The sequence below is a fragment of the Argentina silus genome (genome assembly GCF_951799395.1).
Source record: "Argentina silus genome assembly, chromosome: 13".
Taxonomy (NCBI): Eukaryota; Metazoa; Chordata; class Actinopteri; order Argentiniformes; family Argentinidae; genus Argentina; species Argentina silus.
Genome location: NC_139667.1, coordinates 19,861,103 through 19,876,297, shown reverse-complemented (window position 1 = coordinate 19,876,297; position 15,195 = coordinate 19,861,103). Strand labels below are relative to the sequence as shown.

The following is a 15,195-nucleotide window of genomic DNA, read 5'->3' as shown; positions in this document are numbered from 1 at the left end:
AGGGTCAAACAGGCGGGACAGAGCATTGGGCTTAACGTTCTTGTAACCAGGCCGATATGACAAGGAAAAATTAAATCTGTTAAAGGACAGAGCCCATCTGGCCTGCCTGGAGTTGAGTCGCTTGGCGGTCCAGAGGTACTCCAGGTTTTTGTGGTCGGTCCAAGCCAGGAAAGGTTGCTCTGCCCCCTCTAACCAGTGGTGCCACTCCTCCAGAGCCACCTTGATGGCCAACAGCTCCCTATTTCCCACATCATAATTTCTCTCGGCAGGAGAGAGTTTCCGGGAGAGGAAAGCTCAGGGATGGAGCTTGTTGTCCTCTTCAGATCGCTGGGAGAGGACAGCCCCAATACCGACATCCAAGGCATCCACCTCCACAACGAACTGTTGACGGGGATCCGGGAGAGTGAGGACGGGTGCTGAGGTGATGCTCTCCCTCAGCCTCCGGAAAGCCTGGTCCACCTGGGGAGACCACTGGAATCTGACAGCAGAGGAGGTGAGGGCATGCAGCGGAGCAGCAACAGTGCTAAAGTTTCTGAGGAACCGTAACAATGTGCGAAACCCAAAAAATACTGCACTAGCTTGCGACTGGTAGGCGTGGGCCACTCAGCAACAGCACTGACCTTGGCAGGGCCCATTTGAATGTTGTTTCCGAGATGATGAAACCCAGGAAAGCAACGGTGGAGGAATGGAACTCACACTTCTCCACTTTCACGGTGAGTTAGTTATTGAGGAGGTGCTGGAGAACTTGGTTGACGTGCTGGATATGGGGTTCCTCGTCAGGGGAGAAGATGAGGACATCATCCAGATAGACGAAGACAAACTGATTAAGCATGTCACAGAGAACATCATTCACCAGAGCCTGGAACACAGCTGGGGCATTGGTGAGTCCCAAAGGCGTCACAAGGTATTCATAGTGACCACTAGGAGTGTTGAAGACAGTCTTCCACTCGTCCCCCTCCCTTGTCCTTGCTAAATGGTAAGCATTTCTAAGATCGAGCTTAGTAAAGATCTTAGCCCCTTTGTAACAGTTCAAATGCTGTCGAGATAAGAGGGAGGGGGTACCTGTTCTTAATGGTAACGTCGTTCAGGCCTCGGTAGGGACAAAGCGTCTTATCCTTCTTGTCGACGAAGAAGAAGCCAACCCCAGTAGGAGAAGAGGATAGGCGAATGATACCGGAAGCAAGGGAAGAGTCAATGTACTCCTTAATAGCCTCCCTCTCAGAGGCCGACAAGGAATAGAGACGCCCTCTGGGAGGAGAAGTTCCTGGAAGCAAGTCTATAGTGCAGTCGTAGGACCGATGAGGGGGTAGAGAGGAAGCACGGGTCTTATTGAATACCTCCTTGAGATCAAGGCAACAGGAGGGAACACTAGAAAGATCCGGGTAGTCGGAATCTGCTGAAACCAGGAGGCGTGAGGAGACAGGAGACCTAGGAGGCGCTGGAGGCTCCGGAGGCACAGGAGACAGAGACTGGACGTCGAGGAGACACTGAAGCAGGAACAGACGGAAAGCAGGAGGGTGAGCATGTCTCCCCCCAGCCCGTAACCTCCCCAGTGGACCAGTGTATGTGACGGTTATGTTTGGAGAGCCAGGGATAACCCAGGATGAGAGGCTGTAAAGGAGAGTTGAAAAGATAAAAACTCAGAAACTCAGTGTGGTTATTGGTAATAATTAATTGAATTGGTTGAGTGCGGTGACAGACGGCACAGTAGAGCCTTGGCCCTCGAATGGCTTGGGCAGGGGAACAACGTCAAGACCAAGTCTTTTGACTAGCCTCCAATCCATGAAATTCATCTTCTCCAGAGTCCACAAACACAGGATGATTGAGAGTCTAGGATGGAGTAATTAGCCGTGCAGGAGACAAACAGGGAGAGATTGACAGAGCAAATGGTTTGGCACACCAGCGCCCTCTTCACTGATGACACAGCTGAGCACAGTAGATGCATCTGCTCTCCTGTATACGACGCTGGCGCTCCTCGGAAGTGAACCTGGCTCTCCCCACTTGCATGGGCTCCTCCGAAACCGTAGGGGGCGATGAAGAGTCGGCCGCCAGGAATGGCCGTTGGGGATGATGCCACGAAGAGCGATAGGCAGTGGACGGCCATCTCAGGACGGGCGGAGTAACAGCAGACCTGGACCTCTCTCTCTCCCTCTCCTGGAGACAATTATCTCTCCTTATGGCCGAAAAGGGAATCCAGGTCAGGGGGAAGCTCTAGTGGTGCCAACTGGTCCTTAATGGGGTCGGAAAGACCATGAAGAAAAGCATCAGACATGCCGGAGGAGTTCCAGCCGCTGTCTGCTGCCAGGGTGCAGAACACGATGGCGTAATCGGAAACTCGCCTCTTGCCCTGGTGCAGGCCCATGAGTGCTCTTGCTGCCTCTCGACCAGGGATTGTGTGATTGAATATCTTGCAGAGAGTGTCAGTGAAACCCTCTGGGGAATAGCAGACTAGAGAATGCCAAGCCCACTCGGCCGTGGTCCAAGCTTCAGCTCTGCCGGTAAGGTGGGTGATGACGTAAGCCACCTTAGCTCGTTCCATCTGGAATGAAAACGCCTGTAGCTTGAAGTGCAGCCCACACGCAAAGCAGGGTTTGGTACACAGGTAGGCAGTTCAAAAAGTCAGGCAGATAATCCGAAAAGGGGTAGGCAAAAAGCAAAGTCAGAAACAGTATCAGAAATCAAAATAACCAGGAAGACTCAACACTAGGAAAAATCACTGGAACGCTTGACACAAGGTACAAAGACAAACTGCCACAGAGACAGGGGAACACACAGAATAAATACACAGGGAAGGATGATGAGGAACAGGTGAAGCCAATCAGGGTGGGGTACACACAAGGGCAGGTGGTGAAGTGTCTGAAACGAGAGACAAGTTGAGTTCCACAAAAATAAACAGGAAACAATAAATGAAATAACATGAAACAAAGACAAACATAAACTTTGGAACAGGGCGGGACGTCACCTTTCTTCACATTTTAAGTAGTAATAAAGCACTGTTGTTGCAGGCAACACTCTAGCTAGTTTTGCAGGGGCTGCTGTCACACTAGCCAGTAGTGATTTGAGTCTAAAATAAGATTTAGCTGACTTATAATAACCAGCTTTCTAGCACACCGGATCTACTGAGCTACTGCTCACTAATGTTTACAGGTGTTTCTCTGGCGTAAGCTCGTCCACTTGGCAAGCTATCAATGCCATTTGCCAAGATTGTCAGGCCGGCTGAATACATTTTTATTTAACAGTTGACATCATACTCATTTTGATTTGGACTAAATGGCACCTAGTCTGCTACCAATCAGATGCCTTTTCTTTGGATGTCAGTGTTAGTGTTAATTGCCATGGGCCTATATGCCAAACTTGAGTGCCGTTTATGTAAATGATGGCATGCTTTTTGGCTACCTTTGCTGCAGTCTCTCTAAAATGACGGCCTGTTTTGAGCACGGCGAATGCCCATACCGTATCATGGCACGTTTGGAGAAAAAAGTGTAGCCTGTGTAGATTTAGCAATTTAATTCCTTAGATTAGAATAATGGAATGTGTTTTTGACCCAGTTGATAGCCCTATCACACACACACAGCTATCACAGACGTCTGTTCTCCTCTGAAACTCTCTCCCTCTGAATCTAAACTCCTAAATCTGGGCTGCCTTTGGAACTCGGCACACTGAAGGAATCCTCGGGAGAACATTGAATATAGGTTGTGCGTACGTTCTGTGAAGATCGTTCCTGCTCTTTTTTTCCGGCAGCTGTTTGCTGGCTGTTCCACAGGGAGAAGGCAGTATAATTAACTAATTAATTTTGTTCTGAGTTTATATCGGCGAGGGAGGATGTGTGTGTGTGTCACACTGTCTATGTGTGATCGTGCATGCCTTGTGTCTGTCACTGTGTGTGTTGTGTGTGTGTGTGTATGCACATCTGTTTTGTGTGTGTGAGAGAGAGCAGTGTCAGATGACTGATGATTAAATCTGTTAATGCCCAGGGAGCTCTATTCATTAACCCCACTCACCCGCCATTAGTGGAGAAGACCTTTTGTGTTGGAGACGGCCGGCTTCTTTAATGCTTGTCCAAAACCGCCTCCTCAACAGAACTGTGACAAGAGACCTATATCTCTTGTCACACACACGCACACGCACACACACACACACGCATGCATGCATTAACACACACACATATGTTACAGTCAGTCACCAAATGCATAAAAGCAATCGTTAAAAGTAGTATATCAGGCTGATGTATGCCTGTCTGTGTTTCGTGTGTGTGTGTGTGTGTGTGTGTGTGTGTGTGTGTTTGTGTGTGTGTGTGTGTGTGTAATTTCTGCTTGTGTGTATGATTCCCAGTGTTGAGCGGGACTGGAGCACTCTTAATGTCTATCAATAGTTAATCTGCATTAATAGTTAATGATCTTTTTCTGACAACAGCTCTGGAATAATGGGGAGTCTGGAATAATGCTTGTATACATTAACAGTCAATAGGCCCTGTGGCAAAGACTGGGATGGTGAAAGCTAGACAGCAGAGTCATCATTATATTACACACAGACACACACACACACCCAGGCACGTCTTCATCACAGTATGCCTTGGTGCCACGTACATACATATGCACTCAGACACACACCCACATGCACACAGACGCATTAATGTCTCTGTTCCACTGCCTGTCTATGGCCACAACCTGCCTGGGTTTTTGTGTGTGTGTCTGTCTAGTTACTATGGTTTCAGGTTGGATGGTTAAGTCAAGGTTGCGTTGTTCTTGCTCTTGTTCTTGGTCTCCAGGTCGTGGCTTCCTGAAGCTAGAGGACTTTAAAGCCGCCTTCGGACGTGTGGCTCCACGACTCCCTGAGAGGACCGTACTGGAGGCTTTCCGGTAGGAACGATCGGGATTGACTCAGGAACGCCTTCCCAAACTGCCTCCCATTTTACACTGTGTTTCAGTCTGTAGACTAGAGGTGGGGGGGGGGGTGATGACACTGTAGACCAGGGGTTGGATTTGGTCCCAAGTGGTATCTGCACATATCCAATCTTTCACCTGACATTAAAGAACTGGGTGAAAGCGGTAGGCAACCACTATATTGCTTTCACCTGTCTTTTAGTTTTCAGATCAGCACTGTGCAAACTCGTGTGGCCGTGCAATCTTGCTATTTGCTTTTCCTCCATCCCCTTTCTTCCCCCCTCCTCTCTCCCACTCAGTTACCTTTTAATACAGCATGGCAGGAAGAATGGCTAGAGGATAAGGGGGGGTGGGGGGGGGGGGGGGGTGGGAGAGAGAACGTAACAGAGGAAGAGAAGAAGAGAGAAAAAAAAAAGCTGAAGTGTGTGTGTGTGTGTGTGTGTGACTGAGAGAGAGAAGTTTATCTTCAAGCCCAGGGCTGTGTTTAGTCCAGATTATCACTCCAAAGTGATAAATAATAACACTCACCCGGAGGGAGGGAAAGGAGGGGGGTGGGGGAGAGGGAGAGAGGGAGAGAAAACTCCTCACCCTGTCTCCATACTGTATGCAACTCCAAAAAGAGCTCAAGCCCCCAGGTGTGTGTGTGTGTGTGTGTGTGCGTGTGCGTGTGTGCGTGCGTGCGTGCGTGCGTGCGTGCGTGTGTGGTTACTAGAGTGTCACGTGTCTTTTGCATATGGGTGTCTGTGTTTGTGTATGTGTTTTTATAAAATGTGTGTGTCTGTGTATGTGTGGCTGTGTCTGTCTCTGTGTGTGACTATGTGGGACTGTGTATGTGTGTGTATGTGTGTGTGTCGTATGTCTTCTGTTTGTGTGTTATCTGTATCTTTTCTGGAGGAAAGAGCAGGCCCTTGTCCTGTCCTTTCTGTCATAATCACTGCAGAACAATGGAGATCTGTCTGCAGGCTTTCACACCATTAACACCGCACATGCACTCACACACTCACACACACATTAACGGCGCACGTCCTCTGCCTCCTTCACACGCTCCAGATTTACGGCCGCGTGCTGCCGAGCCCCGCTCTCTCACAGTCTCCGCTAACACGGCAACCGCTCACCCAGGCGACTGTCACCATGGCAACGCGGCCACGCAGCGACGGGTGGCGACTGCCACCGCACCTCGAAAAGGCGCCTGCAGTTGTTTATGCCCCTTTCTCTCCTGTCTTTTTTTTTTTTTTTGTCTGTTTCTCTTTCTTTTCTTCCCCCTTTCCCCTTCCTTTTCCCTTCCCTTGTTGTATTCGATTCTATTTGTCTGTTTTCCCCATCGCTCTCTTTCTCGCTCTCCTCCTCTCTTCTTCCTTCTCTTTTCACACTCCTTTTGTTGCTCCTCTGTTTCCAGAGCAACTATCAGTCATTGCTGTTCCGCTAAATACCTGCCACAACTGAGAAACGGATGAGGAACTATGTAAGATCTCTCCTCTCCTTTCCTTTTCCATCCCCTCCCCTCCCCTCCCCTCCTCTCCTCTCCTTTCTTATGTATTCCTCTCTTCTCTTTCTTTACCTTCCCCTGTGCTATCTCCTCTCTCCCTCTCCTTCTTTTTGTATTTCCCTCACTCTCTTGCTCTTTTCTCTCTTTACATATCCTCTCTGCTTTCTCAATCTCATTCACCTGTCTCTCTCTCCTCTCACCATCTATTTTTCCCGTTTAATTTTCTCTTGCTCCTCTCTTCCCTCTCCTTGTTCTCACCTGTTTGGACTCTTGGCGCATCTTGGCGTTCCTATTCCTATTTCCTATGGGAACGTCGCCAGTCTTCCCAGAGGCAATGAGGCATACAGAGAGAGCATTAGGGAAATAGACACTAAAGAGAAGGACGAAGACCATTTATAAAACAAACAACCCCCCAGCCCGTCATCCATTTTAACACAGCTTTCCTTTGTCCCAGGTTGACCTTGGTGGTCCAATTCCACTTCGACCCCTAGGCCCTTCACTTGTGTACTGTAGATCTGAAAGCACAGGATAGGTATGGGCAATGTCTGTGTGTGTGTGGGGGGGGGGAATCTTGCCTTTCAGCAAGTTAAAGCTGTTTAAGTAGAATTGCTTATAACTGTCCAACTCTGCACTTGTGTCTAGGTTGGTTTGGAATTGGCCACTCATTTGCATGAAAGATCATCATATCATAACCACACACATGCTGAAATGATCTCAATAGTCTAAAGTGACTTCATCTGCCCTAACATGGGTCATCAATGAACTGGACATGTTGGAACAAACTCCTTACAAGGATCCCACCATATGACTTTCACCTATCCTGTGTGTTTCTAATCAGTGCAGATGAAAGAAAGAAGACAGTTTGAGGACGCCACTATCCTTAGGGGCTGAAGGTGTCATGGTACTGTACAAAGCCCATTTCTATTGACGAGGGTCCTCAAATCAACTCCTGGACGGCTGCCCAACCTGTCAACCTGTTCTTTTAATTAGTGCCTGTTTTAGACCTGGGAGCCCAGGTTTGTGTGTTCCCTAGCCATTCAATGACATTAAAACGATCCATTCAGAGCCAAGGAAAACCAAAAAAGGCCTCCTCAAGGAATGGAGTTGGCAGCCTCTGTATCAAGGGAAGGGTCGTATACAGTAGGTTCCCTGTGAAGTAAGCCAATTCTTCATCCATGCTTCCACCAATTCCGTACTGTGTAGGGGAGCGGACAAGTCTGGGAAAGGGATGAAGAATTGGGCTGCCGTTGGATTCCATTCCCATCTCATCACACACTGCGTCCCAGTTCTCTCCACCGTTCTCAAGTGTTCTCCTGACTTGTGTGCACTCCCTGAGATACACTCTTCCACTCATCTGTTCCCTTTAGAAAGTCTGTGTGGAGAAGTGCACCAGACTGCACTTTAAGGCGGAGAACTGGGATGAAGCATCGTGGCTTATTACCCCCTGGCTCTTGTTGTTGTTGCTATTCCACTTCTATTAATGACCGACTACTGACTCGACTGAAATGAATGCGAGGGTGGAATACAGAACTGCAACTCTTCAGCCTTAGATGGGAGTAATTGAGTCGGATATCTGTGGAGCGTAGCACTTGACTGTGTATGATTATTATTGGTAGTTTAACGCAAGACTGTTTTGTAAGTGTGTGTGTGTGTACACACAGGGGTCAGCCTGCGTTTGTGTTTCTCTCTTTGCGGCTCTAATCTGTAAAATTAGAGACTTGTGAATTAATTATCCTTCTCGAATTAAACTTCTTGGTGGAGTTTATGTCCTATCAAATTTGCCGAGAGGGGGATGCTTTTTTTAACATCAGAAATATGCATGCAAATTTACCCTCATCATCAATGACCCTCAAGCTACAGGAGGAGGTTACTTAGAGTACAACTCATTAACGCCTCTCTCTCTCTTTCTTTCTTTTTCTCTTTCTCTTTTTCTCTCTCTCTTTCTCTCTTTGTCTCTCTCTCTTTGTCTCTCTCTCTTTCTTTCTCTCGCTCCCTCTCTCTTTTTCTCTCTCTCTTTGTCTCTCTTTGTCTCTCTCTCTTTCTTTCTCTCACTCCCTCTCTTTTTCTCTCTCTCTTTGTCTCTCTCTTTCTTTCTCTCGCTCCCTCTCTCTTTTTCTCTCTCTCTTTCTCTCTTTGTCTCTCTCTTTCTTTCTCTCGCTCCCTCTCTTTTTCTCTCTCTCTCTTTCTTTTTCTCTTTCTCTTTTTCTCTCTCTTTCTTTCTCTCGCTCGCTCTCTCTTTCTCTCTCTCTCTTTCTCTCTCTCTCTCTCTCTCTCTCTCTCTCTCTCTCTCTCTCTCTCTCTCTCTCTCTCTCTCCTAACTGCAGTCAGGGAGATCCTACCTACCATATACATTATTCACACATGAATCTTCTCTTTTTTTCCACTGGCATACTGTGAACAAGTCATTTTAACTCAACTACTCTCCTCACAAGGAACAGCTGATTCCTACACACAGGCTTCTGATACTGGTAAATGTATATTGCAGAGAACACTATACGTGGGACTCCAGGGGGCTTTTCACACTCACTATGATGATGGAACAGACAAAAGAAATGTAATGCAAAAAAGTAAAACAGCACATGGATATGATTTTTTTTTATGTTTCTATTAAGGGTTAGGTTTAGGGATAATGGTTTAGGGTTAGTCCAAAAAATGCCATATGCCATGCCTCATTAGTGTTGAGGAGAGGGAGAGAGAGAGAGAGAGAGAGAGAGAGAGAGAGAGAGAGAGAGAGCGGGACTGAAAGAGTGAGTGAGTGAGTGAGACCAAGTCCTTGGTACATCCCGAACGTAGAGCTCTCTAAGCTGTGGGGATGTACTGTACTGTTGGTCCCTCCTCTGATGACGTTTTTAGTGAGGATCAGAACGTTCAGAGAGAGAGAGAGAGAGAAATGTGAATGAGAAAAAGAGACTTTCAAGAAGTGCAGACCCTCAAAACTCTCTACCTCTCTCGTCCGCCCCTTTGTCCTCTCCTCCCTCCCTCCCTCCCCCCTCCCCCCCTTTAGGAGTGACAGATCAGCACTGACCTTCAGAAGACGAGTCGCCTACATAACGCCGTGCCAAGGCCATACAGCACTGACCAAGCAAAAAGAGCCAATCAGCATAGACCTCCCAGGGAGATCAAAGACAGGCTACCGCTCCTCTGAGAGAGAGGCTGAGAGAGAGAGGGATGGAGAGAAAGAAAGAGAGAGAGAGGGATGGAGAGAAAGAAAGAGAGAGAGAGGGATGGAGAGAAAGAAAGAGAGAGAGAGAGAGAGAGAGAAAGAGAGAGAGAGAGACAGGCGTTATGTATCCTGTGATATTCAGTTTAGTATGTTGATATTCCCCAGAGTAAAGACCCACAGGGCAGACAAGAGCCAGAGCTTGACTGGTTGCTTTAAATCCTTTGATTCTGAAGGAGTGTCGAATAAGTGGCCAGAACAGCCCTCCAAGCTCACCTAAAAGACACCCCGTACACAGACAGACAGACAGACAGACACACACACACACACACACACACACACACACACACACACACACACACTGGAGGAAGGGGAGGAGAGCTACAGCAGAGGAGGGAGAGGGGAGGGAGAGTAGGAGAGGGGAAGATGGTTCAAGGATTAGGCCACTTGTTTTAAATAGTCTAGCAGTCGAATGCTAAATGTCAACTGAAGCAGTGCAATGTGAGAGCTCTTCATAAAGGATCTTAAGAGGGTATTGAAGATGAGACATCAACGAGAACAAATTATTTTTCCTTTCTGTGTGTGTGTGTGTGTGTGTGTGTTTGTGTGTGTGAGAGAGTGTGTGTTTTATTTAATTGAGATTCAGTAAAACAAGAGCTACTGACAAGAAGGACCAGATTTGCCATTCCAGCATACACCATCCTATGCTGCAACCTCCAACACAAGCCATTTGGAAAATCTCTTTCTGCAAGGTAGAACTTAACTTCTGAAACAAAGCTGTTTTTGTCTCAGATTACCTTAGATACAAACTGGTGATAAATAGGTGCTTTATTATGCAAATGAACACAGCTAGGTCACAGTTTACATTTCCAATTCTGGACGCTAACTTCTATAGCGCGGGCAAGAGCGTGGAAGCTAGCCGGGATTCACTACTAAGACCCGTCTTGCCTAGCAACATGGATAAGGGGGCACATTTCCATAGGGCCACAGAGGGGGACTATTTTGCCTCGGAGTGGAGAGAGACTGTGTGTTGGAGGGGACTCATCAAGGTCAGAAGGAGAAGAGACCGAGAGACACCCACAAGTGCTGCCCAGCGCTGGTCACATCGCAGCCAGCCCATCTCCTCGGCATCAAAAGAGACACACACACACACACACACACACACCACACACACACACACACACACACACACACACACACACACACACACACACACACACACACACACACTTTGCCTATGACCAGTCACTTACAGACACACATGCACAAACAGTGAGCCATTTCCACACACAATTACACACGCGATAACCCAGACACTCGTGTTCCACTGATTGCGCGTAGGCAACTGCATGGCCAGGGGCCACGAGTTAGACCGAGCCCCCTGTCCTGCCCTGTGTACTGTTCTTCAGCCCTGCAGAGGTCTCTCTCTCTGTCTCCCCCTCTCTCTTGTCTAGGTTTATCTCCATTACCCTCTCTCTCCATCTCTCCCACTCTCCCCATATCTCCAGCTGCAGGTTTCTAGGATGAGAGGAGATAGAATTGATGCCCTCTCTTTCCTCTCCCTAATTAATGTATTCATGCTTTTATCTAATCCCTTCTCCCTCAGTGGCTCCTCCACTCATCTCCGTGATTAGGATCACTCCCCACAGGTGGAGGGAGAGGGACTAAGGAGAAAGAGAGGAAGAGAGGGGGAATGAAAGACGGTGAGAGTGTAAGAAAGAAAAATAAGATTGCAAGCGTTTATGTTACACAACTTCTGTGCAAAATACTTGACACTCAATCAGTCAAGGGTGTATTGAGGTCCACAGCTGGTTCTTCTCATTCAGCAACTTTAGACCTGGGAATCCAGTTGTGTGTCAATTCTAGCCAATCTATTAACTCATCAAGTGCCAAGGAGAAATATAAAAAAAAAAAAAAAAAGCAGAACTTGGTCCCTGGCAAAGCTATCCTAAACTTTACTGTGAAGAGTTATTGCTGGAGGTATCTAAACTAGGCTACATCATGTCCTGGCGCAAAACAAATGGGAGTGAGGAATCCAAACTCAAGATCGGCAAGCGTAACTCGGACAGTCACGTAAATCTTGTATTGATGTCAATCGGAATCGTGTGCGAGGATCAAGTTACGTGCACAGATCTCAAGTTAGGATTCCACCCACAATGCATAAACAAAAAGCATTTTTTTTAAAAATAATTTAAACACGTTGGATGTGTGGAATTCCTATCTGCCCACTAAATCTGCTTATCAGAGAGGAGAATACAGGAGCGCCAGGCCAGTCGGTCACGCTTTCACTCTTTCCTCAGCAGATAGAGAGTGTGAGAGAGAGAACTTACACAACCCTAGGCAGATTCAGCAATTTTCACAGCCTGTTATCATGTCACACGCGTGCGAACACTAACGCGCACGCACACACGCACACACACACACACACACACACACACACACACACACACACCTGGAGGGTAAATGAAAATGAGATACACTAACAGAGGGATGTGCAGAGGGCAGGGTTGGGGTTGGGGTCAGGTTAGTCACTTGGCTTGAAAGATTTTTAGTTGAAAATAAAAGCCACTGGTTTTTGAGTGGAATTTCTTTTTTATATATTTTTTAGGGCATTTCTGCTTTATTGGAATAGAGACAGTAGAGATTGACAGGAAGGATGGGAGAGAGAGGAGGGACGACATGCAAGATAGGTCGAGGGTCGCAATCGAACCAGGAACCTTGCGATTACGCGGTAAGCGCATTAGTGTGCTACGCCTAACCCTTTGAGTGGAATTTCAACGAATAATAATTGAAATGGAATTGGCCCTGTGTGGGGTTCAGAGATGGTATAGATTGGTAAACAAAAACAGACACATTCACAAACTGGAAGACACAAATATATTGTATGCATGTATGCAACTCAAACACATACACGCTAGCACACACACACAGACCTCATTAGAATTCCTATGAGGTAGAGGTATGCCGGTGAGGGTAATGTAATTGTCATGGTAACTCCATACAGAGTGCAGAACTCCCAGAAGAATAGCCCAGTTTCCTTCCCCTTAATAGCCCTATTAAACGTGTGTGTGTGTGTGTGTGTGTCTGTGTGTGTGTGTGTGTGTGTGTGTGTGTGTGTGTGTGTGCGTGCGTGTGTGTGTGTGTGCGTGTGTGTTCATATCGTTGCATCCCCAGTGTGTGTGTTTGTGAGTGTGTGCGTGTGAGAGAGAGAGAAAGAGAGGTCTGGCAAACTGACAGTCTCAGTTAAAATACAATCTGGACGGTAAAGGGGACAAAAACAACAGTAATAAAAAATATCTCCTTGTGATCCAACTATGTAGATTGTACCTATAGTACCTACAGTACAGACCCAGGTAATGTTACAGCCATGCTACAGCCAGGACAAGGTTATGGTTAGGGTTAACCCTAACCCTAACCCTAACCCTAACCCTTCCCCCTCCAATCAGGAACTGGTCTAGACCTTCTAACCAATCAATGACATTCATCAATCAATTAATTAACTACCAGGGAGAAAAAGAAAACGCAGTACTACAAACCTTTAGGCTTGAATATCAATACAATTATATATCCTGATACTGTTCTGAAAGGCAGCTTCTGGGTAGAGAAGTGGAGCTCAAAATAGATTTAATATCCATTTTAATGCACCAAATCATGTGCCGAGGGCTGCAAGGCTGCTTTGTCTCAAAAATAACTAGATGATGAAATGACAGATAAGCCCAAGAGGAACAGAGAGAATGACATACCCGCTAAACGGAGTGATTGTTGGAATACGGTAGGACAAAGAAACCGAAATAATCAGTGATTACACAAACAAGAGGAGTCCCCAACAGACCACAGAAATGTTAATGAAGTGGATGAAGAGGGAATAGAAGGAGTGGTGTGTGTGTGTGTGTGTGTGTGTGTGCATGAGTTCTCAGTGTTCATTTGGGGGGCTGTTAATGGAGACATCAACTGAACAGGTGAATATGAACGGTCTGAGACAGAGAGAGAGAGAGAGAGAGAGAGAGAGAGAGAGAGAGAGAGAGAGAGAGAGAGAGAGAGAGAGAGAGAGAGAGAGAGAGAGAGAGAGAGAGAGAGGGAGAGGGAGAGGGAGAGGGAGAGGGAGAGGGAGAGGGAGAGGTGGGAGAGAGGGAGAGAGAGAGAGGGAGAGAGAGAGAGAGAGATCTAAGAGCATTTACCCTATTCACTCACTGATGAGACGACAGGAACCAGGATACGAAGGAAAAAAACGTAGACAGAAGATGATTCTACTCCACAGCCAGAATAATCAGCTTGACTGTCGAAAGGCCATTCATAGTGTTTGTGTGTACAGTACGCGTACATACCTGTCAGGGGAGCGGAGAGGAGAGCGGGGAAGGGAGGAGACGAGGAGGAGAGAGACAGACAGAATGAATGAAAGAAAGAAAGAAAGAAAGAAAAAAAATAGAAGGAAAGAAAGACGGTGTGAAAGAGAGAATGACTTTCCTCCTCCTTGTAGGGATTTCAACGTAGCGAGCTCCTGTGGTCAGGCGGCCAGTAAAGCGGCGGCCAGCGATACCTCCATTCAGTCTCCTACAAAGACGCCGTAATTACCCTGATACGGAGGCACGAGAAAAGGGCAAACTCTCAATATGCAGTAAACGCACTCATGCTGGGGCCGATTTGCTACTGATCTACAGGAGTCTCTTCCTTTTTTTCCCCATTTCTTTTTCCATGACTTCCTTCCTTTCTTTTCCATTTTCATACTTCAGTACTTCATACTTTCAAACTTCTTTTCTAGCTCTCTGTTCGCTCTTAAATACTGTACGTACAGTAGGCCATTTCTCTTTTCCTCCCCGACTGTCATGCTCTTCCTATTGTATATGCCTCCCTCTCTCTCTCTCTCTATAAAAGCCCAGTCTCGTAAAGGAGCAAACCACCCTGGGTGGCACACGGCTGCTTCTTTACAGTATCACACTGATGTGGAGCAAGAGGGAGCGAGAGAGAGAGAAAGAGAGAGAGAGAAAGAGAGAGCGAGCGAGAGAAAGAAAGAGAGAGAGAGAAATATTTTGTCTCTGTCTGACTGTTCTACACGCCTGTAAAAGCATTCAGTCCCACTGTGATTACCCATTACCCACAAGAATAAGCTGGCAAAAACTCCCTCATAGGGAACACCAGGTGGAGTTTTTGCCGGCTTATTCTTGTCTTATCGTCTCAGATCTACTGTAAGTGCGACGGCTCCACGGGTCCATTTGGGATTCAGCTCATGGCCTTGTGCTTGTGTTTGTTCTAAAAGATGACCACTCAGGAAGCGAATTGAAATTGAGTTCATGAGTTGAAACCAAAACCAAATTGAAGATGAACGGTACTTTTCACATCATGCATAGAAATAGCGAGTGTTGCCACGGAATGGCTTTTAAAGGAGAATTCTCCAGGGAAGATGAGGCGTTATGTGGACTAGGACAATATGCATATTATTATTATTCTGGAAAAGTCTTGCCCCAGTTAAAAACAGGATTTACTAGCACAGAGAGCTTTAGCATGCCCTGGCTGGCTAGCTTTGTGAGCTGTTGTCTTGGAAACAAGACTTGGGAGCGCTGTTGAGGTGCCCTAGCTAGTGTGTGTGTGTGTGTGTGTGTGTGTGTGTGTGTGTGTGTGTGTGTGTGTTTGTCTATGTCTATGGGTCTCACCGAAATGCATACACCAGT

At 46.9% G+C, this 15,195-nt stretch overlaps 1 protein-coding gene across 1 annotated transcript in view; it reads left to right on the top strand.

Annotated features, from left to right (window-relative positions):
- efcab11 (EF-hand calcium binding domain 11) overlaps positions 1-15,195 on the top strand; it is a 42,272-nt gene that overhangs the window by 6,130 nt on the left and 20,947 nt on the right. The window contains exon 5 of the mRNA XM_083683146.1: positions 4,769-4,859. Coding sequence (XP_083539272.1) covers positions 4,769-4,859 — 91 coding nt within the window. The remainder of the gene's footprint in view (positions 1-4,768; positions 4,860-15,195) is intronic.